Source organism: Talpa occidentalis, unplaced genomic scaffold (genome assembly GCF_014898055.3).
Source record: "Talpa occidentalis isolate TD23 unplaced genomic scaffold, MPIMG_talOcc4v2.1 talOcc4.7, whole genome shotgun sequence".
NCBI lineage: Eukaryota > Metazoa > Chordata > Mammalia > Eulipotyphla > Talpidae > Talpa > Talpa occidentalis.
In genome coordinates, this window is record NW_023605083.1 from 61,269,237 (window position 1) to 61,295,180 (window position 25,944).

The following is a 25,944-nucleotide window of genomic DNA, read 5'->3' on the forward strand; positions in this document are numbered from 1 at the left end:
TTATTGATCAAAGAGACTTTAGGCTGCACTGCTGAGGGATTGGTAGGTGTGTGGGAGTTAGCGCAAAGCAGGATGGTCTTCTGAGAAGTCCTGGAACTGTGGGGTAGACTAGAGAACTGTGGGAGGAGGGAGAAAGCACAGCCCAGAAAAGATGTGTAACCTTGCCAGGCTCACTAGCACAGGTAAGTGGGGGGGACTTTGTAGGATAGGTCTTCCCATTTCTTCCTATTGCATCATAAAGGAGCAAAGTCAAGCATTAAAGTGAAAGAAATGACCCAAGAGTAAAGAAGACTATTCTGTTCCTTTGAGGATTTAAAATATTAAATTATGTGTGCAGCAGTTCTCAACTGGGAACTTCTGCCCTTCGGGGACAATTGCCACTACCTGGAAACAATTTTGGTTGTTGCACATGGATAAGGGTTGCTGTTGTCATCTAGTGGCTAGAAGCCAGGGGTGCTGCAAAACACCCCTACGGTGCACAGGACAACCCCTCCATCCCCCAAATACACACACAGAATCATCAGCCTAAAATGTCACTAGTGCCAAAGCTGAGAAACCCTGGGGCAGAGAGTGAAGAAGCAAAGGGCACTGGCCTGGATGTCAGGGCCTGGGATCCAGTCCCTGCTGTGTGACTTTGTGAAAATCATTTCCTTTCCTCTGGTCGCAGATGTTTAGAAGGTTAAACTGAATGACAGATTGAACCCAACATCAGAACTCTACAGTTCTCAGATAAAATCTGGCTTTTAAAAGCTCCCCAGTAAAACAGGTCGAGCCTAAAGAGAGCTTGGCTTCTGCCCTGTCCACCCCCCTCCATCCTTAATCCTTTTTTTCCATCCATCAGTAAACAGTTACTGTGCAGACACTGTGAGTGACAGATAGAGGGTGCATGGACCCCACTGTGTGCTCCCTAAATTCATACGCTGGAGCTGTAACCTCCAGTGTGATGGGCACCTTGAAGAATGATCAGATTTCGATGAGGTCCTGAGGTGGGGCCCTCAGGCTGGAATTAGTGCTTTATAAGCAGCAGCAGCAAGACTGACGCTCTCTCCTAGCAAGCGAGGACACCGAGGTGACTGCTTATCAGGAAGGGGGCCCTCATCATGGGGACCAAATAGGCCAGTACCTTAATCTTTGACCCCCAAGCCTCCAGACAGTGCAGAACACTTGTGGATTAAGCCTCGTTACAGCAAGCTGAGTAGACTAAGCCCGCGGGGTGACCATGGAAAGAGGTGAGTGTGATACTTTCCTTGTACAACCTTCAGTCTAGAAGGAGGGAGAGACCACTTGCTGTTAGATCTGGCCTATCAGCCCCAGAGCCAGGAGCAATGTCTAAGCTGTCATTTACCCAAAGAGAGCATAAGTGAATTTCCGCTCCTAAGAGACACGCTGAACAGAAATGTCAGGAAGGATTGAGCAGAATCCCTCCAAAACACAGGCGCATGGCAGAGGAACAGGCCAGGGCAATAATCAGGGCTGGATGTGAGCCCCGGCGCATGTTCATCAGTCAGACCTCCCACCTTATTTATGTTGATGTGCAGAGCGGGCCAGGGCCCAGCAGCCTTCACGGTTTCCAGTTCCAGCTTCTTGAGATGGGCAGCAGCTTCGCTGAACAGGGCAGGTGGTCCTGGACTCAGTTCTACAAGCGGCCAGGGGATGGGTAAGGAAAGGTTGAAGGAGAGACATGGGTGATAAAAGATACTTGCAGAGCTGGCCTCCAGCACCCTTCCTGCCTGCCTCTTGCTCTGGCAGTTTGAATCCCTTGATATGCACCCGATAAAAAGGCATGATTACATCTAAAGTCAAGGTTTCAAGCCCTAACTCTCCCCCATGTGCAGGGGTTCCCTAAGGTGGGGAAAAGCATTCCAGACAAAAGGAACAGCAGTGCGAAGAACAGAGCTGGGACACAGCACTGTGTGGTGAGAGAATAGCAGCCCTGGGTGGGTAGAGAGCAGTGGGAAGCAAGGGGAAGGCTGAGACCTGGGCAGAGGCCAGCTGGGGAGGTCAGTGTGTGGCCTGGAGGCCCACTGAGCTGCATCCCAGGACAGAGATGAACCCCTGAAGGGTGTTCACACATCCGGGTGAACATATCTGGGGAGAGCCCCACTTTGGCAGCTACAATATGGAGATGGTGCTGCAGGAGGGGCCCTGCAGGGGCTGTTATGGCTACCAGGTACATAAAGATGAGTGGCCTGGGTCAAATGCAGGTCAATGGTGAGGAGGGGAGACAGTTCTGATTCTCAACATCAGGGGATGATGAAATCCCATTTCTGGCTCCATCAACTCAAAATTTTTCCCCATGATCTATAGGTGAAGTTTCCATGGCTCATCCTTTTCACCAGCTCACAGACTCATGAAACGTCAGAGCTGGAAGATTCTAGAGCCAGCACCTAGGCTCCCCCGACATACCACCCCATTTCACTGAAAATCAAGGATCCAAAAGGGGCTTGGTTCAACGGTGACCCCTAGAAAGGAAGTCTCTTGACCCTTGCCTACCTCAAGGTGTTTTCAAACTACGTGATAAAGAACCAGTTCCTTAGCCCCAGTCTGCCACAGATCAATTCTTTGGTGAAATATAAGTGAATTTCTGGGAAAATCAAATAGCAGACATGCGAACTCCAAGCCCACATTTTAAATTAATTTTAACAGATATAGAATCACTCTGTCATATTGCTGAACATGTTTCCAATTGCTCGCTCGCCATTTCCACACCTTCTCTCGCTAGGACCTGGAACAGGGCACTGGATCTAGCTGGCATCACCTCAGTTTCAGAAGAGGGGTGTCAGAAAAGGGACAGAGTGGGTTTTCCTGTAATCCCATTCTCAACCCCCCTCTTCTCTCTTCCCCATCGCTGGAGTATCTGCTGGGTACTGTGGAAGCAGGGAGTTGCTAAGAAATGAGGCGGAGAGAGAATTGCTGCCTTGGAATGAAATCAGAGTTCACTGCTAAACCATAATCACTAAATTGCTCCGTCCTCAATGCACACAGTTCTTGTCTGTTCTTGCCTGACCTTTACCCAGCGCTGACACGGCTGTGCCTCCACGCTGCCCTGCAGGGGTCTGGCTTGAGGATCCAAGGAAGCCTCCCAAGCCCTGCAACATCACTCTCCCTCCCCACCTCTCCCACCCCTGGCCCCTCCACCCCTACTCACTTGGAAGGGATTTACTGATAGAGTTTGGGGACCTCGAAGGGCCCTCCTTGTTCTCCAGGGTCAGCGAGAGGCCATAGTTTGGGTGGTGCTGGTGCTGATGGTGGTGGTGGTGGTGCCTTCCTGGAACTTTGGTGGTGAATGGCGTGCCCCCGTTCTCCTCGATGCCAAAAGGCAGCCGGTCCAAGCTGCTGAGCCCTGGGGAAGGGAGCGGGTAGCTGTGGAGGGTGTCAAAGTCAGGATTTAGAAGAGCAAGTGCCTTGATATTCCTGTGTGCACTTTAAAAGGTGCTTGCTAAGCACTAAAAACAGACCCACAGAGTTACTGCAGATAGGACACAGGGCGGCGGGGGCTCAGAGAAAGAGCTGACATTTGTGGGTGTCCTGTTCTTTTTCAAACTGAAAAAAAGTCTTAACTTTGTAACCAAATCATTTAACAAAATAATTAGTCAAAAAAAAGTTGTTCTCTAAATGGGAGAAGACAATCAAAATCAATTATAAAAAAGAATTTAACCAACTCATGACAAGACACTGACCCAAATAGGAAGTCTTGGGGTTACTTTCTCATCCTCTCCATCACTCCGCCATACAGACAGGACCAGTTAGTAACTGCTGTATCTTTAGATTCTTTTTTTTAATAAATTTTTTAATTTAAATTTTATTTTTATATTCCCCATACAATTACAACCCCCTTATTTTGACCCCAATCTCTCCTATATCTTTAGGTTCTAATTGCTCCTCTCTCCCCCTTTACCAATATCGACCTATTGGAAGGCCAAGTCTTCTCCCACTTGAACTCCTGAAACAGACTCGAAAGACTTCTCCCTGTCTTACTGTCTCCTTCAGCCCATTTTTCACGGAGCAGGAGCCAGAGTGTTGTTCTATCACATTCTAGAGCACAGCACTCCATCCTCAAGGCACTCTATTGCTACTGGTTCTTACCCATTTTAAGATAGAGACGCCTTTGGAAATCTCAAGGAAATCTATGGAACTTCCCTGCAGAGAAAAGGTACCAAAATGCTACATTTCATACTCAATTTCAGTCCTTCTACCCTCCCTCCCACCCCTATATGCCAAGAGGAGTTTGGGGTTAGGGAACAAAATCCAAATTCCTTTATGTGTCACTCATGGTTCCCATGATATTTTTCCATTCTCCTTTCAGCTCATCTCCTGCTACTTCCTTCTCTCTACCCTAACTTCTTTACATTTTGGTGCCTATCACCTCTTTCTGCTTTTCCTCATCCCTCAACCTACTTAAGATACCCCTTCCTCCAGGAAGATTTCCAGGCTTTAGCACCCAGATCACACCCTCGGTGCAGATCTACGCTCTCTTTATACTCATTCCTATGGACCAATTCTACTGCCTATTCCTCCACTCTGCCTTCAAGGAGCTCAGACCCCAGTGTGGGAATCTGTGATATAACTAGTCACAATGATACTGGAGCAAGGACTAAGGAAGCATGGCAGTGCAAGCAAATAGTTCTCTGGGGAAGGGAAAGGTATTGGGAGGGAATATTTGGGGGAGATAATCATGCTTTGGAAGACATACTTGACATAAACTCTTTCTTACAGGAAACCCCATTCCTTGTGTATGAGGTTGGTATTGGCCCCCAGGGGGAGGTCTGAGAAGCAAGTCTGGCCAGAGCTCTCCAGCCTTCTAGGTAAAGGGATTTGTTCTGGGTTAGAATCCAATCAGGGACAATCAGAGTTATCCCTAAGGGTTAATGCATGGAAACTATGAGAAAAGATTTCTTTCTTTTTTTTTTTGAGCATCAACCAGGGCCTTCTTGTGACTTTTATAGGACCTAGGCACATTTGCCTTTACCTCTTCAGTATAAAAAACATTAAAAATTCTATTTTATGACTGTATTTGTATGAAACTGAATATATTAGTAACATAATTTTTTTCAATTGAAAGTTTTTAAAAGAAAAATGTTGTTTCTTTTGATATTAAAGGAAATGAAAACATTTTTGTGATCCCCTAAAAGTATTATGGGCCCAACGAACTGGGCTGGATTTACCTAATGATTAACCTGGCTATAGCGACAGGGATGTTGCTAGTTGAGACCACTGTGATCATCTCCCCTGGAAAGCAAGAGCAACTATCTGTGAGAATGAGAAGATGAGCAGCGGCAAAAGGCAGATGGATAAGAAACAACACACTATGGTGTTGTTTGAGCTCCTGGTTCCAGCTATGCCTGAAGCTGGACCTATCACTGAGGTTTTTAATAAGGTCCAGTAAATTCTGACTTATTTATTCCTTTATTTTTCCTTGATATAGTTGGGTTTCCTCCTTTATAACCTGCATGTTTTAAATTAGTTAAGGTATGTTATTTTGTAATTGTTTTTTGTTTTGTGGGATTTCTTTCAAGTGAAAAGATAGCAATAGCTGTTCCATTAGGCTTGAAGAATAGTGTGAGCAAAGGAGTGACAGTTTTAAGAGCCGGATGTCTGGAGGAGAGAGAGTGAGGAGTGAAGTAGCAGTAAGTAGCAAGACATGAGACAAAGACCACAAGCTGTTAGTGATTATAAAGGGTTAAGCCTGCCAGTTATCTTGAGGGCAGCAAGGCGCCATGGGAAGGGTTTAAGCAAGGGTGTAACACGATTGGAATTTCAATTTACAAAGTTCTTGTTGAGTGTTGTGTAGAGGACAGACTAATGGGGGAGAGACTGGAGTGTGCCTCTTAGGCGACTGGGACAGGGAGTGGTCGGAACAGCTCAGGGGCTCAGGAATGAGAGCGGCCCAGGGATATTCCTCAAGTAGCTTGGGCAGGGCTTGCAGGCCTGGTGCTTGGGGTTCCAGAGAAAGGAGGAGCGGCGGCAGCTTCTGCTGCAGATGCCGTATACACTCCAGAAGAAACAGCACTGACCCAGAGGCGCGGTCTCTGGTCCATCCTGACTACTACTTCCAGGAGACTTATTTCAGGAGTGTGTGTGTGTGTGTGTGTGTGTGTGTGTGTGTGTAAAACATACGGAAAAATGTGAGATTTGGGCTTCTGGGGGTCACAGACCAGGCTCCCCTCTCCAACCTGAAACATAACCAAGGGGATCCATCTCCCCATGGAGGCAGTAATGGGGACAGCAAGAAGTGGAGAGTTGTAGTTGAAACACCTGGTTTCCAGTTGTGCCCCCAATTTTGTGGTGGAAACTTGGACGCTCTGTGCCTCAATATTCTCATCGTTAGTATGAAGGGGGCATCAGGCAATTTCTGAGGGCATTTCTAGGTCTGAGATTCATCCAGTTCCCCAACTAGTTACCAAGACTAGCTTTGTCTCAGGCACTGCCAGCTATTTTACACAAAATATCCCATTTTATAGTTGTGGACACATATACGAGGAAAGAGAAAAGGGAAGAGGGAGAGAGGGAAGGAAGGAGGGCGGGAAAGATGAATGAAATTGTGGCACTCTGGTAGCCTCCAAAGCCTGTCAGTGTTGTTCACCTCTCTCAGAGATACTGAAAATGGGATCTGTTCTCAGGAGGTGCAGAAATTGAGAGCTCAGAACAGAGCGAGTTCCCTCTAGCCGGAAAGCCTGGAGGAGCTTCACAACTTAAGGCTGCCATACACACTGCCGCAGCCAAGGAAAGTTCTCGAAGGGCACTGCACCTGTCCAGGCAGCAGCCATGAGTCAGAGAAGCACTGAAAGGAAGAGAGCGATAGGAAGGGGCACTAAACAGGACTGGAGAAGGGGAGGAGAGGGATCAAAAAACTGGTTTCTGGTGTTTTTATTTTTTCAGCCTGGAGGACCAGGTAAATGGTCTGTCATAAAAGGGGTCTCCCATAAAAGGGGCAGAAGGGATTAAGATGCAGCCCTATGAAGCTGTCCACAGCCACTGCAGCATGAGTTTAATTCCCGGCCAGGGAGCTACCCACATGGTGCAGCAGACCTCTCCTGTCTCACCCACTCTCCCCTCAGCAGTGTATTTCAGTCTGCCTGTTCTGTTCCCCACTCTGTCTCTGGTGAATCCTCTCACCCCCCTATCTCTGGCCTGCACCCCAGCTTCTGTTGCATAAATACATAAATCTTAAAAAAAAGAGGGGGGAAGGTGAGAGCTGCTTGGAGTAGGACAAATTATAACTGAGCTTTATTTTTTTTACTTTTTTAAAAGATTTATTTATTTATTTGTTTGTTTGTTTGTTTATTTATATATACATACATACAAGCACTGGGTACAGTCAGAAGCGCGGGAGGGTGAGAGAATTCACCAGAGTCAGAGCGGGGAGCAGAGCAGGCAGAAGGACTGAAGTACACTGCTGAGGGGAGCAGCGGGCGGCAGGAGAGGTCTGCGCGCCATGTGGGACCCTCCTCTGGTGGCCGGGGAGCAGATGGGGATCGAACCGGTGCTGCAGAGGCTGTGGGCAGCTTCCCAACCCAGCGCTCAACCGCTGCGCCACCGGGGAGGCCCTATAACTGAGCTTTAAATGGATTACACTGAATGTGGGAATGAACATTCAAGGGGGAAAATGTCTCTGTAGCAGAAACCTGGTGGACATTCAGGCTGCAGGTGGAAAGATTTGAGTAAGAATTTCTAAGGGCTGGAAAATGGACAACACCTCCGTTGCCAGTTTCAACGGATTCTCACTCTTTGCTTGGAAGGCAAGCTTGAGACAGATTCTGAGGTTGTGCCCAGCTCAGAAGGAAAGTGCTGTGATTGATTAGTGATGTCTGCTCCAGACTTGGAAGGGAGCAGCGGTATCTTGTATTTGTGAAGTATGGTTTCTTATTTCAAGGAAACCTAGACTGAAGAGTTAAACAAGAATATATATATATATATATATATATGCAGGAAGTGATAAATTGCATTTACTAACATGTCAAGTGAAATATGCAGGTGTGATTTTTACATTATAGCTACTCAAGGGGAAAACTGAGAAAGAGATAAATGGGAAGAAAAGAAATACCTGCCTGCATCGTGTTAGGGAAAGGGGCTCTAGAAGAGCAAATGTTGCTGAGCAGAAGTGGAGTGACCTGGTTGCTTAATGGGCTCATAGCCTCAGCTGACCATCCTGGAGAATCTAACCCACAGAGTTTTGTGGGGTTGTAGGTCTATTAGGGCCAACATTGCTCAAGGCCGCATGTGCGGCTCCCTGCAGAACTCCTGGAGGCACCGTTTACTTTAAGTAGGGCATAGACGACACCCACTAGGGCTGTGGATCCACCCATTTACAGAGAACAGAGCAGAGAAGGTCAAGGCCACTCAACTACCGGCAGTGGCCACCAGCCCCCAGGGTCATTAGCCAAGATTCAGAGATGAAGCCAGCTCTGCACCACCATCAGCAGAGCCTGGGCTCACAAGGCTCTGGCATTCTGAAAAGGACATCCCAAGTCCTGGTTCAGTGAGTGAAGGAGGAAGGGTCTGAGCTGTCTACTCTCTTCCATAAGCTGACAGTTGAAAATGAATCTGATGCGGAAGAGGGGTTGGCTCTGCGCCCTACAAAATGCTAGGTATTTCAACGTTGAACTTTTATAGAGACCCTGCAAGGAAGCTGCTGTGGCCTCATTTGCACTGGGGCTTAACAAAACTGAGTAACATGCCTTGTTAGCAAACTCAGCGAGAAGTTGAACCAGATCTGTGTTTTTCCTTCCTTTGGTTTTCTTTCTCCCTCCTACTCCAGAGAAATTAGTGTTCCTATTGAGAGCTATGCATATGGGACCATTAGCTCTAATGGGGTGAGCACAACTGTGCAGGGTTGGTGAGGTTGGGGTCTCCCCCAGTCCTGTCTTAACCTCCACACACTCCCGACCAGAACCTTTCCCCTCCCTGACCCTGGGATCCCAAACGCATGGTGCTCAATCAAACTGTGTTGCATACTGGATCATGTATAATTATTCAGAACAACATTACAGTCATTATAACAGTATCATTAATGATATTATCACAATTATAATAATTATTAAAATAACCATCTAATTATTTAGAACAATCCTCTGGAATCCATTGCCAGAACCGTGACCAGTCTGGGGCAGGATGGGAGTAGGTCCTGAACTGGAGCACAGAATCTACAGCACTTTTTCTCAAAAACAAGGCCTGGAGTGGTAGTGTGCTCAGAGGAGCGGGTCATACACTGCAGCTCAGTGAAGTTCTGGGGGACAAGGGCTTTGGGGATCAGCCCTAGGGCTCTAACTTGGATAAGACATTATAGAAATGGAACCCTTCAGACATTCTCCAGTTGTGTGATTTTAAACCCTCGATGAATATTAAAATCATAGGGGAACCCACAATACAAGGTGGGAATTCAAAATGTAGCAACTGCTTTGAAAAAGTCTGGCAGTTCCTTGAAAAACGTATTCTATGACCTTTTCTTGATATGTGCCCAAGAGAAAGAAAAACACATGTGAATGTTCACTGCAACATTATTCACAGTAGCCAAACAGTAGAAACAACCCAAATGCCCACCACCTGATGAATGGGTAAATAAAACACAGCACACCCATACAATAGAGTATTATTCAGCTGTAACATGGAATTAAATATTGATCCATTCTATGCAAGGAACACATGATGCTAAATGAAAGAAGTCAGACCAAAACAGGCCGTATAGTATATGATTCCATTTGTATGAAATGTCCAGAAAAGGTAAGTCCAGAACAGACTTAAAGTAGATTAGTGGGTACCTAGGACTGGGGTGGACAGGTGGAAATAGGGAGTGGCTGTTCATGGGTACTGGGCCTCTTGAAAATATTCTAAAATTAGACTGTAGTGATGCTAGCACAACTTGGTGAAAACACTAATAACCACTGAATCAATTTAAATTGGCAAATTGTATGGTATGTGATTTATATCTTAAAGCCGATAAAAAATCATCAAGGGAGATTCTGAAAAATATCAATGCCTGGCCTCTACCCAGACCAGATATATCATCGCTTATTTCTAGATCCACTGTGCAGCCAAGGCGGAGAACCACTGCCCTAGTGTTCAAGTTCATTTTGCATATGGGGAAATGAGCCCACATGGGAGTGAGGTGACCGGGTCACACAGCCGGTGACTGGCTGAGTCCGGGACAAAATCCAGAACTCCTGCCCCTCCGCTCGATGCTTCAAGTGCTGCCCATCTGCTGCATCTTCCCATCTGCCTCCGCTTCTATTTAAGGCAGCAAATGCACTCAACGGGAAAATCCCACGTCCTCAGACCTGCACTGCCAGAGACATCCCTGTGCACACATCTTGTTTTCCCAATGATACATTAACCTCTGTAGCAGCAGACTGTTGCATCTCATGTTTTGGGGTTCTCTGCTGTGCTAAGAAAAGTGCTAAGCACACAGTGGGCGCTCCACTAATATTGGCTAGATTGAAAAAAAATCGAGAGTGATGAATTCCATAAATACTTGAGCGCCAACTCTTGTGCCAAGTGCCACGGTAGGCATGAGGGAAAGGACAAATGAGAGGTTGCCTTTGCCCTCACTGTTGAGTAACAAGTCCATGGCAGAGTGACAGGTGTTTTGATAAGGGTATGCAGGGGATGGGTACCCAACCAGTCTGGGAGGAGCCTAAAGGAAGAGAATTTATGCAGTATTATGAGGAAGAGTTCTCATTTTTCTGAAAGGGAGAATCAGGTGGCCAATGACAACCAAGGGATAATTTGTCCTGGCCCCCTAACTTGAAATATCATCTTCTACCTATGCCAGCTACTTGCCTGAGTGCTCTCAGATCTAGTCCCTGGTCTCGAGCTTGCTCGGTTTACAGGTAATTCATTTCCCAGGTTCCCTGCCCTCTGGCTTCTGTGCAGGATTGGTCCACAGGAGGCACCGATGAGACGGGAGGGAATCCTTGTCTGTCCCTCTCTGCCCCAGGTGGTTTCCAGCAACGCCTGTGAATCCCGTGTCTGCAGCTTGACTGACCGACTTCCTGTGGCCCAGCGCCTGGACCTTTGTTCCTCCAGCTCTAGGAATTCTAGGGTTGCTAAATGGGTTGCCTCACTTAACTTCATAATTCATCATCCCTTGAACTCGTGAACCAATTACCCGTATTAAATTCCCTCTGTAAGAAATGCCTAGAGTGGTTTTGGTTTTCCAGGTTGCCCATAACTGATACAGAATATCTACCTGCTTATTTCTGGATTCTTCATATTATGATCCATCTGTTTATTGTTAAACCAGCACCAGATTGTCTCACTATGTCTTAATTTGTTTTAATATGCTTTTATATTTGATGAGACAAATCCTGTTTCCTTACATCATTTTCTTTGTCTTTTTTGATGTTGTATTTTGTCCTGGCTATTATCATGCACGTATTCTTCCAGATTATATTAAGATTCAAGTTACTACAAAAAATCCCACTGGAATTCTGATTTAGAACATTAAATGTTATACATTAATCGGGGAGAATCATTCACAAGGAACATGACATTTCTCATTTATTCAGATTTTTAAAAATGCTTTCAGTCAGAATTATTTTAAAGTGTGATCATGTAGCTGGACACCCCTACCCCCACCATCTGTAGTTTAAATTTTTGTTAAAAAAGTTAAACTAAGAAGAATCAAATGCTGAGCACCCTTTCTTCTCCCTTCTCCCTCCCTCTCCCCCCTTGTGATTTATTCTCCAACTCCATTCCCCAACCTTGAGAATGAATTGTGTTATATCTCTAACCAAGCTCTACGTGTCCCTCAGAGGGTGGTACCACCGGGGCAAGCATCTGCTGGTCTTCAAAGGCTGTGAACCCCAAAGGAACACTTGCTGCTAAAGAAGAAAACCCCTGTAATTCCTGGAACACATAATGCCCTTAACCTTCCCAAACCAGGGAATGCAAAGTCCCTCACTTCCTTCACATGTGGCACCCTCACATTCCTTACCCTCTCCCCCCATATAACCACAGGACCCCTGCCATGCAGAGTCACTTCCTTTAGGGCATTAAGCCTGTCCAGTCTTTCTGTGATCACCTTTGATAATAAACTCTGTGCAAAGACATTTTTGTTCAGAGCAAAAGCCTTGGTTTTGGTGGTTTACGGTAACACTGGTTTACAACACTGTGTATGACTCAGAGGCACAGGTTAGCTTCTTAAGATGTCACCACACCACACCCACCACCAAGGCACCTGCAGTCCTTCACCGTAGTCTATTGGGCACCTCCCCGTTTTAATCCTCACCTTCCTTCTCTCCCTTTGGTACTCTCAATTTTACAGTCAGATTTGGGTGTGTTTTGGTTTGCCTTTCTCTGTTCCTTTGTTTTGTTTCTCTGTATTCCACATGGGTGAAATCAATTGGTACAGTCAGAACTTTTCTATAAAGGTATGAAACATACTCCTAGGTATATTTCAGCTTTGCTACAATTGAAAATGAGAGCTCACTAATTATTACATTTGCACTAATTGTCCAGTACTAGGTAGTAGTAAAATTACCTGACTTCAGGTTATTTCTGCCTCTGGCCCTTTTGCTGAATTCTCTTATTAACTGAACTTCACTTGCATTTTAAGAAGATAATCACATGAATTCTGTTTATTCCTTTGCGACAAATTATTCCTTATTTTGTTTTCTTGGCTTAATGCATTGGTAAGGTCTCTAGAATGACACTGAATATTATTAGCACTCATCCTTATTTCCAAAGTGTGTAGATTATCTAATGTTCAACACTTAGTGTTGGTTTCTGACAAATTCAGCTTATCAGGTTTAGATCAGTCCTCCTCTTAGCCTAGTAAGAATCTTGCAAGATTAATGCGATTTATTCTCAGCAAATACACGCTATTTCATCCAAGTGAAGATGGCTTCCTTTACTAAGTGCTTAAAAAAGAATGTTCTCAAACTTCCCTTGGTATCACCCAGGCTTATCAGTTTTTCTAAATTTCTTTTTGAGAAACAGTATGACATTTCCGTGTGTGTTCCTCTGGCATTTCTCCAAGATGCCCAAGTTTTTCAGTGTCCCAGTGCTGACTCAGCAGTGACATATGCAAATCTGTCAGTGTTCTCAAGACCATTTTTCGGAACCTGAAGACTCCAGCTAATCATAAAGCAATAACATCTTGCTGACTATCACCTCTTATCTTGGACTTCAATCTCGCTTTCTTTGTTCTTTTTACCTTCAGCAGTTAGTACACTGATGAGAAAAAGAAAAGCAAAACAGAAGTTGAGCAGCCCCGCTGTCCTGTATAATCTCACATACCATCTCAAGAACGACTGTTACTAAATCATCCGTCGTTTGGTTCCAACTCAGGCACGCATCTACAAAATTTAAAGGTCCTTAAAAAAAAAAGTTCTATGCCTTTTGTTGCACTTTCCTTCTCTTTAAAATACTGTTTTTCAATTACGGGCACTTAAAGACGATCTCTTTCAGATTATCTATGACATACTCATAGCCCATGTGGAAAAAAATTCCCTTTTGCATCTTTTTTAGAGTTTTGAAATCTAATTGTCTAAAGATTAGCATACATGCAGGATTGAGCCCCGAATTCCACTCATTTCATATTAATGATTCCAAGACATCAGGGCCATTTTCTCCCAAGGTTCTTGCCACACATTTATAACCTAGTCTTCCTTGCTGACCAGAATTAATTACAGTAAAATCAGCAGTGTTTCTTCTATCTTCCAAACAACCGAATCACCAGCCAAGAAGGCAAGAAATCAACAGATGCTCTGCTTTTAACTCAGTGCCAATGTTTGGATGGCCAAGAAACCCCCAGAGGTATTACACTAGCTTGAAGTCTTAGGAAAACACACTGCATGCCCTCCATCCAGAGTCTTCTGGCATATTTTTTCTTTTTCTTTTTTTTTTTTTAATAAGGGAAAGTGTGAATACAGTCCCCACTACCACAAATTATGTAGTCAGGTTTCTCACATTTGGGGAAATTGCAGGGGCCAGCACACCAGGAAAGCAAAGGGCAAACCACCCTGAGAAAACCACCTTCACCATCCCAGCACTGCCCCACCCCCAACCCACGCAAGTACGTCTGGATTGCTCACTGCACACTTAGGATGTGCTGCTTAATGTCAGAATCACTCTGCCTGTGGCACTTGTCTCAACTCCAGAGCAGGGCTCCTGGAGAAGGTGTAGCTTTTGAGTAGCCCACACAACACTCAAGGTCTCTAACCACCTTCCAGAGGAGTCTGCTTGGGACAAACTGGCTTTTGCTTTACTTTTAGCCCACTGGGGGACAAGCCTGTATTTCTAATCAGAACTAAAGCATCCAGATATGTTCACAAATATCTCAGTGGAGCTTTCCAAATGATGGCTTCAGCAGGGTAGCAAGTGTTGAACTTTTTATTCTCTCAGTCCCTGGAGCAAGTAGACAGGCCCTGGGAGCTTAGAGCCTCCAGCCGCTTGTCTGCTCACCCTAATGTGCTATATAAATTGGCTATGTGTGCCAAGGATGAGAAAAAATTGGGGAGCATTGCCACAAGTTCACATCCTGTCCACTGGCCTAGCACTGTGGCTCTCCAACTGGAACTCTTTTAGCAGAATCTACTCAATTACCACGCTTTCAGAGCAGATGGTGTCAGGCAGAATCATAGCTCCTGACTGAACACTAATGCATAAACATGTTCTCTAAATACTCACAGAGGAAAAAACCCAAAAGCTAATGTTTTTGAGTGTCATACACTGTGCCATCTATTTATTTACTGAATATTCCAAAAACCATTTGAAGATGGGACGATTATTAGCCTTATTTTATAGATAAGGAAACAGAAAGAGACTCCTTACTTTCCCCAAAGTCTAAGAGTTAGTAAATAGCAGAGCTCGGTGGGATTTGAACCCAGGCAATCTGGCTCAAGAGCCCTGTCCTCTCTAAAGGGGTAGCAGAGAGCCTCCCTGGCGGCGCAGCGGGTTGAGTGCAGCGCTGTGAAGCTGTCCGCAGCCTCTGCAGAGCGGGTTCAATTCCCGGCCGGCCAGGGTGAGTCCCACACGGCGTGGCAGACTTCTCCTGTCTCGCCCACTGCTCCCCTCAGCAATGTTTTCAGTCGTCTGCCTGTTCTGCTCCCCACTCTCTGGTGAATCCTCTCACCCTCCTGCGCCTCTGACCTATACCCCAGCTCTTGTATAAAAATAAATGAATCTTTAAAATAATATTAAAAATAAAATAAAGGGGTAGCAGAGACACTGCTTTGTCATGTGGGTGAAAGCAGCAGTGTAACAATGAAAAGAACTGGCTGTGCCTCCGTGGTGGCGCAGGGGTTAAGCACAGCACTATCAAGCTGCCATCGACCAGGGAGCAACCCACAAGGCACAGCAGACCCCTCCCACCTCGCTCATGCTCCCCACAGCAGTGTATTTCAGCACATCTGCCTTTTCTGCTCCCCACTCTGTCTCTGGTGAATCCTCTCACCTCCACCCACACCCCCGCCCCCCAACTTTCACCCCAGTTCTTGTATGCATAAATAAATAAATCTTAAAATAAAAAAGAAAAGAACACTGGCTGGCACTTTGCTTTGGCTTTGCTGCTGCCAAGCTAGGCAATCTTAGGTATAATTCACTTAGCAGTGCCCCATTTGGGGGCAAACATTTATAAAGCATTTCTATGCCAGGAATTACAGCTCAATGAAATAATCTGATCTCTGCCTTGTCCGATTCAGAGATGAGAGGAGCTGCATTTACTCATCATTGTTTCCAGGATACCTGTCACTTTATTTCAACTTTAATTTAGTAGACACTAAACAGAGGGTCATTAGAACAACACATTGCTACAAGTTCCTATTTAATTCAGTGCAAGCATAACATCTAGCGGGAAATAAGGATATTGCAAAATTGTACCTTTTCCATAATAGGTTTGAAAAGAAAATTATATCAACATCTTAGAAATGTGACACATTACAAATGTTAGGTCTATTAATTAGAGATGATTTCTTATGGTAACGTGGTGGGTTTTTCTTTTAAGAGATTAGAAAGAAGAGATGACTCTACCTCATTTTTCTCTTGCCTGAAAAGGTCAAATTTACATTTTTGGGTAGGGTTAAGATTTCTTTCTACAGATTAATAGGCATAAGGAAAAACTTCCAATTTGTATTTCTTTTGAGATATGTTCCAATCAACCAACCTGGGACAGCTTTATTCTATTGTTAGCACAGGTACTGTCTGAATTCACACCAGGTCAAGAGCTGCTGTTGTGCATATTCACTATCTGCACCCACAGGTGGCATCTTCCTCAACATCAATGCCCAGTGCCTATTATGGTGCCTGGCACAAAGCAGTAGCACAGTAAATGTTTGCTGAATGAATGCTATAGCACATTAAATTTATTTCTTATCAAGCGTCTACTCATAAAATTTCACTTTGCTTATGAATGCCACAATTTAATGATGTCCCTAATATTAAGTAGTCTCCAAAACTGTAGAGTACACTATTCTACATTTTAAGGAGTGGTGAGTGCCTTTTCAGTTTTGGCAGGTAGCTGAGTCTGTTTCATCTAAGTTATAACAGGACATGTGCCTTCACCCTTGAGTTTGGACTTTTCCTGCTATCCAATGATTTCAATGAATGTCTGCATGCATGTGAGCAGGCCTTCAACATTTCCTGCCATGAGATCCATTGTATCCTGATGTTATTTCTGCTAACGATCACAGTGGTTTTTTAATTGTATGTGAGGCCTGGAAATGCTGATTTGCCACGTGAGACTTAGGGCTCTGGAATTTTGCATTGAGATCTAGGATTTTAGAAATTCCAGATCAATTTCAGAACCTGAGCCCAAAGAATAAATATTTGATGAGTTCATTTTGGCACAGCAGCTCATGACTAAGAGTTTATTCAATCTCTCTGCTGCCTTAAAAAATACTGACACAAATATAGTTGTTTTCCTTTATCACGTCACCTCCAATAAATCCAACAGTGTTTCCTCTTCTTGGTTTCTTACAGATTTTTCTGGTCTCTTATTTCTGCATTCCAGTGTCCACTTTTAGCCTTAGATGAAGATTCCTTTTCACTGGGTAACAGCAGTAACAGACTTGCTCCTAGCCACTGCTCTAACTGCTTCCCCACAGTGTCACATGGGGGCCCGCAAGGAACATGAAGGCAATATACTCATTGCCAAGAAAGCACAGCTGCTAGTGTGTAAAGTAATGTCTAAAACGCCGGTCCTTTATCATCTTTTGCACTTTCCAAGAGTGATGGCAGACTTGGGCATGAGCTCAGAGTGTTATTTTTCCACTCCGCAGACACCATCCAACTCACCCAAATGAAGGAAATTATTATTCATTCCAGACTGAAGTTCAGGGTGGATGAATAAAATGCACGTTCTCCTAAGGCAGGTTTTAGACATTCTAATTGCACAAGATCCCAGTGTAAGCGAGAGCTAGAGCAGAACACCATGAATCCTGCATAAGGATTCATCTATTTTGGTTTTCACAAGTGCTTATAAATCTCCTCAAATGTCCTTCTCTCACTGCTCCCCAATTCTTTTAGGTTTTTCAGGCTCTTCTACTATAAACATACATAGCCCCTGGAACCACACCCTGGGCCTAATTTTAAGGGCGTGTTTAATTGCTTTTAACGCAGAGAGAGCATCCATTATTCAGCCCCAGAATGTGGCTGGTTGAGCCCTTTGCAGAGAAACAGCTCTTGTTTTTGAGGTCTCAGCTGCAGAGAGCGCATGTTTAAACCATTCGCCATTCAGGAGGGGACCAGTAGGTAGGTTTCTGTGGGTTTCTTAGAACATGAGCCTATGTAGATATTCCTCTAATTATTCTAACCTTTTCAGTGGCTTTCTGAGACTACAACAGTTTGATATTTTTAATTCTTCAGTCTTTCTTTCAGTAAACCACTGGTAACTCTTGGGATGTGGCTATAGTTTCAGATCTGACATATTATCGTTTTATAACAAATCTGTCCTTCCCTGATCAAATATACCAGAGAAATTCATAATGTGTCTGGGTGGGTATTTGAGAAGTTTGAGTGGGAAGTTCTCAATAAACTTTCAAACAGGAAAGGGCACATGGGTATTAGAATCAGTCCCTGACCCTGGCTATCTTTATGCTGCTCACATTGCTTTTTCAGAGCTCCAGTACAGGGTATCACACTGATGGTTACCTGAACTTCTGGAAATTGGCTTTCAAAAACTGTCAGGTAAGTATCAATTCTTCCCAGCTTTTCCTTTCTTCACTATGAAAAAGGCTAAGATGACATGATAAATTTTACTTCAGCACCCTGATCTTTCTTAAAGAGCATGACTCAGGAAAAGATGGATCACAGAAAACAAGTAACAAACAGGGCTAGGATGAAAAGTGTGCAACTTTGTGCAGAGAGAAAAGCAATTAAAACACAAATACTGGTTTTGCCCATCAGACTAATAAGGGCTTTAAAGAGCTAGCTGAAGCTATGAGCTTGCATCTTGTGGGATCACAGAGCCACTGTCAAATCGCTGAGGGAGGAGCAAGTGAATGGGCAGATTATATCTGGAGGTTATTTCACTAGGCAATATCCAAAGTAAATATGCACATACCTTTTAATACAGTTACTCCACTTGTAGGGAATTTAATCTCAGATTTCTTTAAGTGCATGATCACAACATACAAGGACAGCAAGAAAATTGTAATTTCAGAGATTCAGGGAGCCTAAATGTCCCTCTGTATTGATTGGTTAAATACACACACATGTGCATTATACACTGAACAGCTCTAGATTGACAACACCGCTACCAGTTTGTCTCTGAGGATACCTAGGGAATTCTGAAAAAGGACAGAAAGAAAAAGCAGCTTTTACGATAACTGTGTTTGAATTTTTACCAATGTCCTGTATTATTTTTAAAAAGTAAAAAAGCACAGTTTTTTTTTTTTAATGACTTTCTATTAGTGTCCTAATAGTTAAACTTCCTCTTTGTGTAAGATTAAATTCTAAGTTGCCAGATTGGAACTGAGCAGACACTTTGTTTCAATTCTCTAAACTTTTGAGTCTCAACCCTCCCAGAAGAATGGATTTCTGGTAGTTTCACCAGTTCCTTCCTCTATGCCAATTTTGTTATTTGCAGTTGGAAGCCACTATCCACATTCCACCTGGACATTTGCGTCCTACTAGTCTCAGACAGAAATATCATTTCTTTTTATCTCCTCTGAAAGATCCCCAGGGTGTTTTTGCTCTTAGCTTGTTAGGGCCCCAGAGGCATGTCTTTTTGTATTATGTTACCCTCTTTGGCCTCATCTCTCCTTTGGAAGCCCAGAGCTAAACTTAGCCCTCCACCCTCCAGGCATCAGATACACCCATCCTTGAGCTAGACTTTGAATCTCCTTGTCCTGTTTCTCAGTCTTAACTCTCAAAGTTGCTACCACTTAACCCCTTGCACTCCGCTGTCCCCTCTCAGGGGACATCGGAATTCTAGCATATCACTCGGATGTCCCCTCTCAGGGGACATTGCAATTTATTAGTGATTACGGGGAATTGAGGTTATTTCAACGCAACTTTTTGAGACATGCATGTTTCCCTGAAGTTTTATCTTGAAATGGCACAAGAAATTAAATCAAAATATCGTAAAATGGTTCGGAGTGCAAAGGGTTAATAATTGCTACCAGCTAGCATCCAACAAAGCAGTAAGTGTCACTTAATTCTTGCAACAGAAATTGTTAAATTCTATTCTAGAAAAAGAGGTAAAGAGGTAAGAACAGACCAAACTTTGCTAGGGAGTAGCAAAGTTGGAATTCAGAGTCCGCATTTTACCTAATCAGAGAACTGTAGGTTTTGTCGCCAACAAAATCGCAACTGCACCCCGGATTCTGCACCCTGGATTCTGCAGTCCTTCTCTCATCCAGCTTGCAGTCCCCTGCCATTGTGCTTCTGCCAAATTCCACCTGCCTCCCCACCATGGCTCTATCTCAACATGGGTCACTAGATTAGGGGTTCACATTCCCTGTCCTTTCCCTAGCAATGGGAATTCATTAGCCTTTACATCTAGAGGGGGAGCAGGACCATGAGGAAAGAAGTTAAATTAGCCATACAAAGAAACCCTAGAATTCCTATATTCTTCTGCTCCACTGAGACTAAGGAAGTGAAGAACTATGTTGGGGAGACAGATCGAGCTACTTAAGATGATGAATCTACCCATTTACTTTTTGACAGCAAGCCTACTTAAAAAAACAAAAAAGTTAGCCTCTACTAAGAATTAAAATTGAGTCACAAACATAACCAGATGGGAAGCTGTGCTTTTCTAAAGTGATGTCCCATACTATACCTGCCTGACTCTCCTGGGGTGACTCTTGAAATGAAGGTTCTTAGGTTGCACCTGTAACCATTTAAACAGTCTAGAATCGCTACTTTCAATTGGCTGTGGAAGCCAGCTTTCTTTGGCTCCCTAATTTTGGGGAGAAGCGGGTCTAGCTGCAGAATTATTGATAATTTCTTTTTTGCAGACGTTCTACTGTCAGAATGCACATTTGTTTCACCTTTCAGATACTCCCAGGACTTAAAATATGCCTTTTTGTGCAAAGAAACTGCTCTTCCTTAACAGCAGTATGCACTTTCTCTACCTTTGCCCCATTACATCACTTTGGCATTTGCTGGTTGCCTCCTGCAGTGAAATGGCGGAAGCAAATCATCCTAAGCCCACCTAGGGCATTTATCTGGTAATTCTGGAACTTTCAATCGATCAAGGAATTGATTTTCAAGCCAGGCTTGGGAAACATTGATCCAAAGGGATCAATATGGCTGCAAAGGGAGTTCTCTGATGAGCTCAGATCCTAAAGGACTAGTTAAAAGCCGGAAAGTCAAGGACAACAAAAAGGATCTATCATTAGTTGTGTTTAGTGAAGGATCCAGGAGGCTGGAGTCATTGACCTGGAAGGATGGGGCAATATAAACTGGCAGGGAAAACAAGGAAGGACTCCACACTGTCCTTCTCCCTCAGTCTCTGCCATCAAGGACCATTTTCACTGGAAATGGTAGACCAAGAAACGAAACAGGCAAAAGGGTTTTTTTGAACAGCAGCGCAATTAATTCCCGGGTATGACTTCAAGATTTCCAGTCCCGAAGAATTACAGTCAATCTGACAACACTGTCAATTCACTGTTAGATATTTTCTGAAGGACCACAGAAAAATAATGGATGAGACAAGAGCACAAGTCTCTGAGTTTCAAAAATGCAAAATGCTAATTTCATTAGTTATGGAATGGTGAGCTTGGTTTTGCTGGCAGGCGATATTCCAGAAGGAATAATTAGCTTGTGCGCTCTAAGAAGGAGCAGTGGTTTACTTCAAACAAGAATGATTCACAAAGAAAAAAATGCTCAGTGTGCCCGCTCCTTTGCAAAGGGGGCTGTTGTTGAATAAAATGGCCAGGTGGACAGGGCTACTAGACTGCTGGAGGCTAAGATGTAGGCTGCTGAGCATGGCATGATCACAGGGGCAAGGGGGTGTAGGCGTGGGGGGTGAGGTGGGTATGAGGGGGAGTCACCAGCTCACTGGGCATGCTGAAGGGCAAGGCTACTAGACACTGGTGTGCAGGGGGTATGATCAGTTCCTGGGCTGCTGGTGGCTTTCAAGTTCACAAGCTGATGTCAGAGTGGTGAACTCTGCTTCCAACAGAGTGGTGAACTCTGCTTCCAATGAGTCTTGTGTGGCGATGCGGCTCGACAGGGCCCAGGTGGTGGAAGGACCAGCCTGGAGGGGCATTCCAGCAGAGGAGGCGGGACTTCCCACTTACCGGACATAACCACGTGCAAGCTGCTCGGTGAGACCCTAAGCCTGAGTTGCTGGATCCACCCACCTGGCGGCGATCAGGAGGACCAAAGGAGCTGGCTCGTGCAGAGCGGGAAGCACACACCTGGCTACAGCCCCTGCATATTACCTTGGATCAATGTTAGTCTAGCGGGTACAGTCCTTGGTCCCGCCTAACAGCATACCAATGCCTCGAATAAGAACCCCTGAGGCATACTGAATAATACTCAGACGAAGCAGGTGAATACAGAACATACATGGTGATCAGGGCCTATTCCAAATGCAGTGCTCAGACTGGATATGGCTGTTCAGGTACCTTACAACTATCTTAGAGATGATGCATCACTGTTACCTGCTAGATGTTTCCTTCAGTTCACTGAGCACCTGTTATCCCTCAGGTGCTGGGAGCAAAGGTGAGTGACACAAAGCTCACATGTAAGGCGTAAGCAGGCTCCAGAGGGCATGAACAAGAGCGGCATTGAATACATACCGGATGATGTAAAAGGGAGGGGGTGGGGGATGGGATCTTCCTCCGTGGGTAGAACATAGAGGTGGCTACAGCCAGAGAGTCCCTGGGAGAAGACAGCATCTGAGCGGAGGCTTAAGGGATGAGCAGGAGTCGGACAGAGGGCATGGAAGTGATGGCTCTCTCCACAGAAGGCACAGCATTTGCAGAGGCACAGATGGAAGTTAACAGCAGGGAATGGTGAATGCCAGGAACTACAAGCAGTTTGGTGTTGTAGGAGTTTAAACAGGAGGATGAGAAGTGGGGGTGGGGGGAGGGAAACGTGCTAGAGCAACAGGAAGGAAGCAGATAGCAGGGAATTCCCTTGAGAAGGCCCTGGACTGCTCGTGGGGGTGGTGGAGATATCTGGCAGATGTCAAGCACTGGAGTGACACGGTCAGGTGGTGTTTGCAAAAGATCCCTCACGAAGACTGTGAGGGGAGTAAGCTTGTCAGGAGAGACCACAGTCAGGCACACAGTAAGAGTGCTTCTCAGCCAGAGAAAAGATGCTGCGACCAGGTCAGTGTAGGAAAAGAGACACAGCAATGCACACACCAAAGAGGCAGAGTTGAGCAGACCAGGCCACAGGATGTAAGTGGCAAGAAGCAGAAGAATGGTGCATGCAGTATAAATTCTCACCTGGGTAGAAAATGAGAGAAGCGGGGAAATGTTTTCTTTTTCTTTTTTTTCCTGTGAGAGGATAAATTTAATTTTCACCATGTGGGGTGAAAGGTATCTGTGGGATATACAAGTCTGAAAACCCACAGGAATAGTCTGGGGTAGAGATTATAGCTTCAAAGTCAACATAAGAGGGTGAGAAGACCCATATTACACTCTGATAGGTGAGAAAAGGAGCAAGTCAAGCAAGGACCTGGGAAACACCAATACTGAACAGGAAGACAGAAGAAGTTGTCCCAAAGACCGCAGAAAAAGCCCAAGGGCTACAGAATCAGGTATCACAGAAACCAAGAGGAGAGAAGTTCAAGTTCAAGAAGTTCAGTATTTCTCTACTGTAAATGCAGCAGAGAAAGGTCCACGATACTGAGGACCGAAAACTGTACACGTGCCATAACAATCTGGAGATCTTAAGCATGCAGACTGGTCAGACTTCTTGGTTGCAGAGAACTGAACCCACTCCAGTTCCTTTAAGCAGAGAGGTATTTCCCAGACAACCTCCAGGACGTCTCAAACTCAGGTCTGGATGTCTTTCCGCCAGCACAGCAGTGGCCTCCAAGACAAAGACCCACACTCCCCACAGACTGCCAGGGGCGGCCCCACTGCCCCCATGCACTCTGCTCAGCACCTGTGACCAGGTACAAGAACCTTCACCAGAGTTGCCCCAGATGAAGAAATGCCTCAGCTGCTGCACCCACAAGAGTCACTGTCCCCCAGAACAACCTCCAAGGATGAGCGTGCTCTGTGCCACCTAGTCAACGAGCTTGATTGTCTAAGAGCTCACTGCCCGTTATCTACATCTCTCACAAATGACACTTCTGCGCATCATAAAATGAAGATGGAGTCCAAAAACGCAAGAATAATCTTTATTCCTTAGAAACACATTTGTAAAAATATATCAATAAGATTAAAAGACTCAGAACACATTTATTTCTATGCAGCATATACACTGAGGAGCAGAGCATCTATTAAGGTGGAGCACACCTGTAAACAAGTACCTTGGGGGCTTATAGGTCACCAACTTCACTTGGCAGGGTGTGCGGCTGAATCCCTCCTTCTGGATACATTTTTGAGTAACCAAGAATATCTATCTATCTCTCCAGTTCTAGCATACATTTTAAAAGGAGGCCTAAAATGGGCCAAATGATGATTACCTATATAAAAAAGGTGTCAGAATTGATTTCACAAAAACACTAAAGAAAAATATCTCAGTCCCATCTATGAAAAGAAAAAGGCTTGACTCATGGTTTGAAATGGGAGGGGGGGAATAAATACTGTGGGATGAATTCTACCCTAAAAGACAACAGGTTGATTTCCGGTTCTGCACGAAAATTGTGCAACGCCCCTCTCCTCTCCTATGCTACAGGACACTTTGGCACGACTTCATGAAAATCTCATATGCTTTGATTTGAGCCATAAACCCATTTCAGATTGCATGTCGCTGTTTAAAAGAGTAAAGTCTAAGCTAAAAACCAAACCTCAAATTCTACAAATTCTGACAGCGTATATTCATAATCACATCTTCTGACATCACCAAGTTAGCAGCACCAATTGTGAAGACATTAAGAAATTATTCTTGAATTCGAGCAGCAAATTCTATCAAAATGGATGCTATGCAATTTATGATTAGTAAAATCGCTAAACATCAAAGTGCTAAACTGCTTTAAGATCTGAAATTTAAAGTCTCCCAGTATGTACATAACAGTTATAGACTTTATTTAGCTTCTGAAAATGGTCAGCCTGTGTTAGAGAAGGGGAGAGGGCGGTTTTTCCGTGAGAAATTTAGTTCAAATGAGAGGTTTCTGGCCTGAAAATATTAAATTTTAACAAATCACAGAATTTTAGAGTAGGAAAAGACCTTGGTGATCATTTAGTCCAACCTACTCTGTCCAGGTGGGAATACGAGGTTGCCCGAAGGGACAGGGTTGTGTAAGGTCATGCCCAGCAGTGCAGGGGCTGGATTCCAGCTGTGTCAGTCCACAAGGCACTGCGTGGAACGATCCACCTAGTAGCTCTCCAAGTTGTTTTGGTTTTATTTGGTCCCATTCGTTAAATAACAAAGAAATGTCAGGAACAGAGCAAAAGGGTACACACAGACTTTAACTCCAATTTTAAAATCAGAATATGAAAATGATTCCTGAGCCTTTAACTACCTTCATTTTATTAAGGATGCACTCAACAGTCAATTATGAATAGCTGCTGTGGTTATTTTCAAATATTTACATGGACACTGAAAATACCTTCAGAACTAGTCCTCACAGACACCTTTACACGCACATCCATGCGATGTCAAGACACTTTTCATGGAATGTAAGGAAACTATAGTGGTGAATGGAAGTGAGATGCTTCAGTCTCTCAAAGTGCAGTCATGAGTTTATCTCGGTACATTATACCATGCACGCCTCCTAAGTTCTTCTGGTTCTGGTCGTGGACATAATCGAAATGGCCGTCCTCTCCACTGGCCGACGCTTTCCAATGTGGCCTGTCATCCTGAAAGGATGGCCTGTTTTGTTTGTAGAGTGAATGGTTAGTGGGGGGAATGGAAGAAAATGCAGAAATGTGAGTGAAACAACACAGCGCAAAGGCAATGGGATGGGGAAACCATGAGCTGCGTGCCCAGGGATGCTCACAAATGGAAACACGTGCCTTTTCTACTTAAAAGTATTTTTGACATTCAGTTGCCATCATCTATGCAGTTCCAAGTCGAGAGCAGTCCTATCTTAAGGAGTGGCTGGTGTTCAAGTCAGTGTGGGGAAGTAGGGTGGAGGTAAAAGGGCTCTGTTACCGGGGGCCCCTCAGGGTAGCACATGTGAATGCCAAAGGTAGCATTTGCCGAGGTCCGGGGCTCTCTGGATGGTGCTTCCCTAACTCTAGAGAGCCTGGTGAAAAACTGTGCTGTCCCCGAGGATTCTGGTCAGTAGGTCTGGGGTGGGGCTGAGAATCAGCATTAACAGCACCAGGTGGTATACAGGCTGCCAGGTGGGAACACTGTTCCAGTCTTCCTCAGAATCCCCTAGGAAAGGCTGGGTCATGCCTCAGAAAGAACTAATATGACAAAATACGCAGG

The 25,944-nt window shown here is 44.7% G+C and overlaps 1 protein-coding gene across 4 annotated transcripts in view; it reads right to left on the bottom strand.

The window, feature by feature from the left end:
• Positions 1-25,944, bottom strand: part of EPB41L4B (erythrocyte membrane protein band 4.1 like 4B) — a 128,877-nt gene that overhangs the window by 35,946 nt on the left and 66,987 nt on the right. For 3 of the 4 annotated variants that reach the window (XM_037494298.2, XM_037494299.2, XM_037494301.2), the window contains exons 16-17: positions 3,149-3,363; positions 1,518-1,636 (exon numbers count right to left, since the gene is read on the bottom strand). In XM_037494298.2, coding sequence (XP_037350195.1) covers positions 1,518-1,636; positions 3,149-3,363 — 334 coding nt within the window. Of the gene's footprint in view, positions 1-1,517; positions 1,637-3,148; positions 3,364-21,579; positions 25,381-25,944 lie in introns of those variants that run through there. The other variant, XM_037494302.2, reaches the window with a different exon arrangement.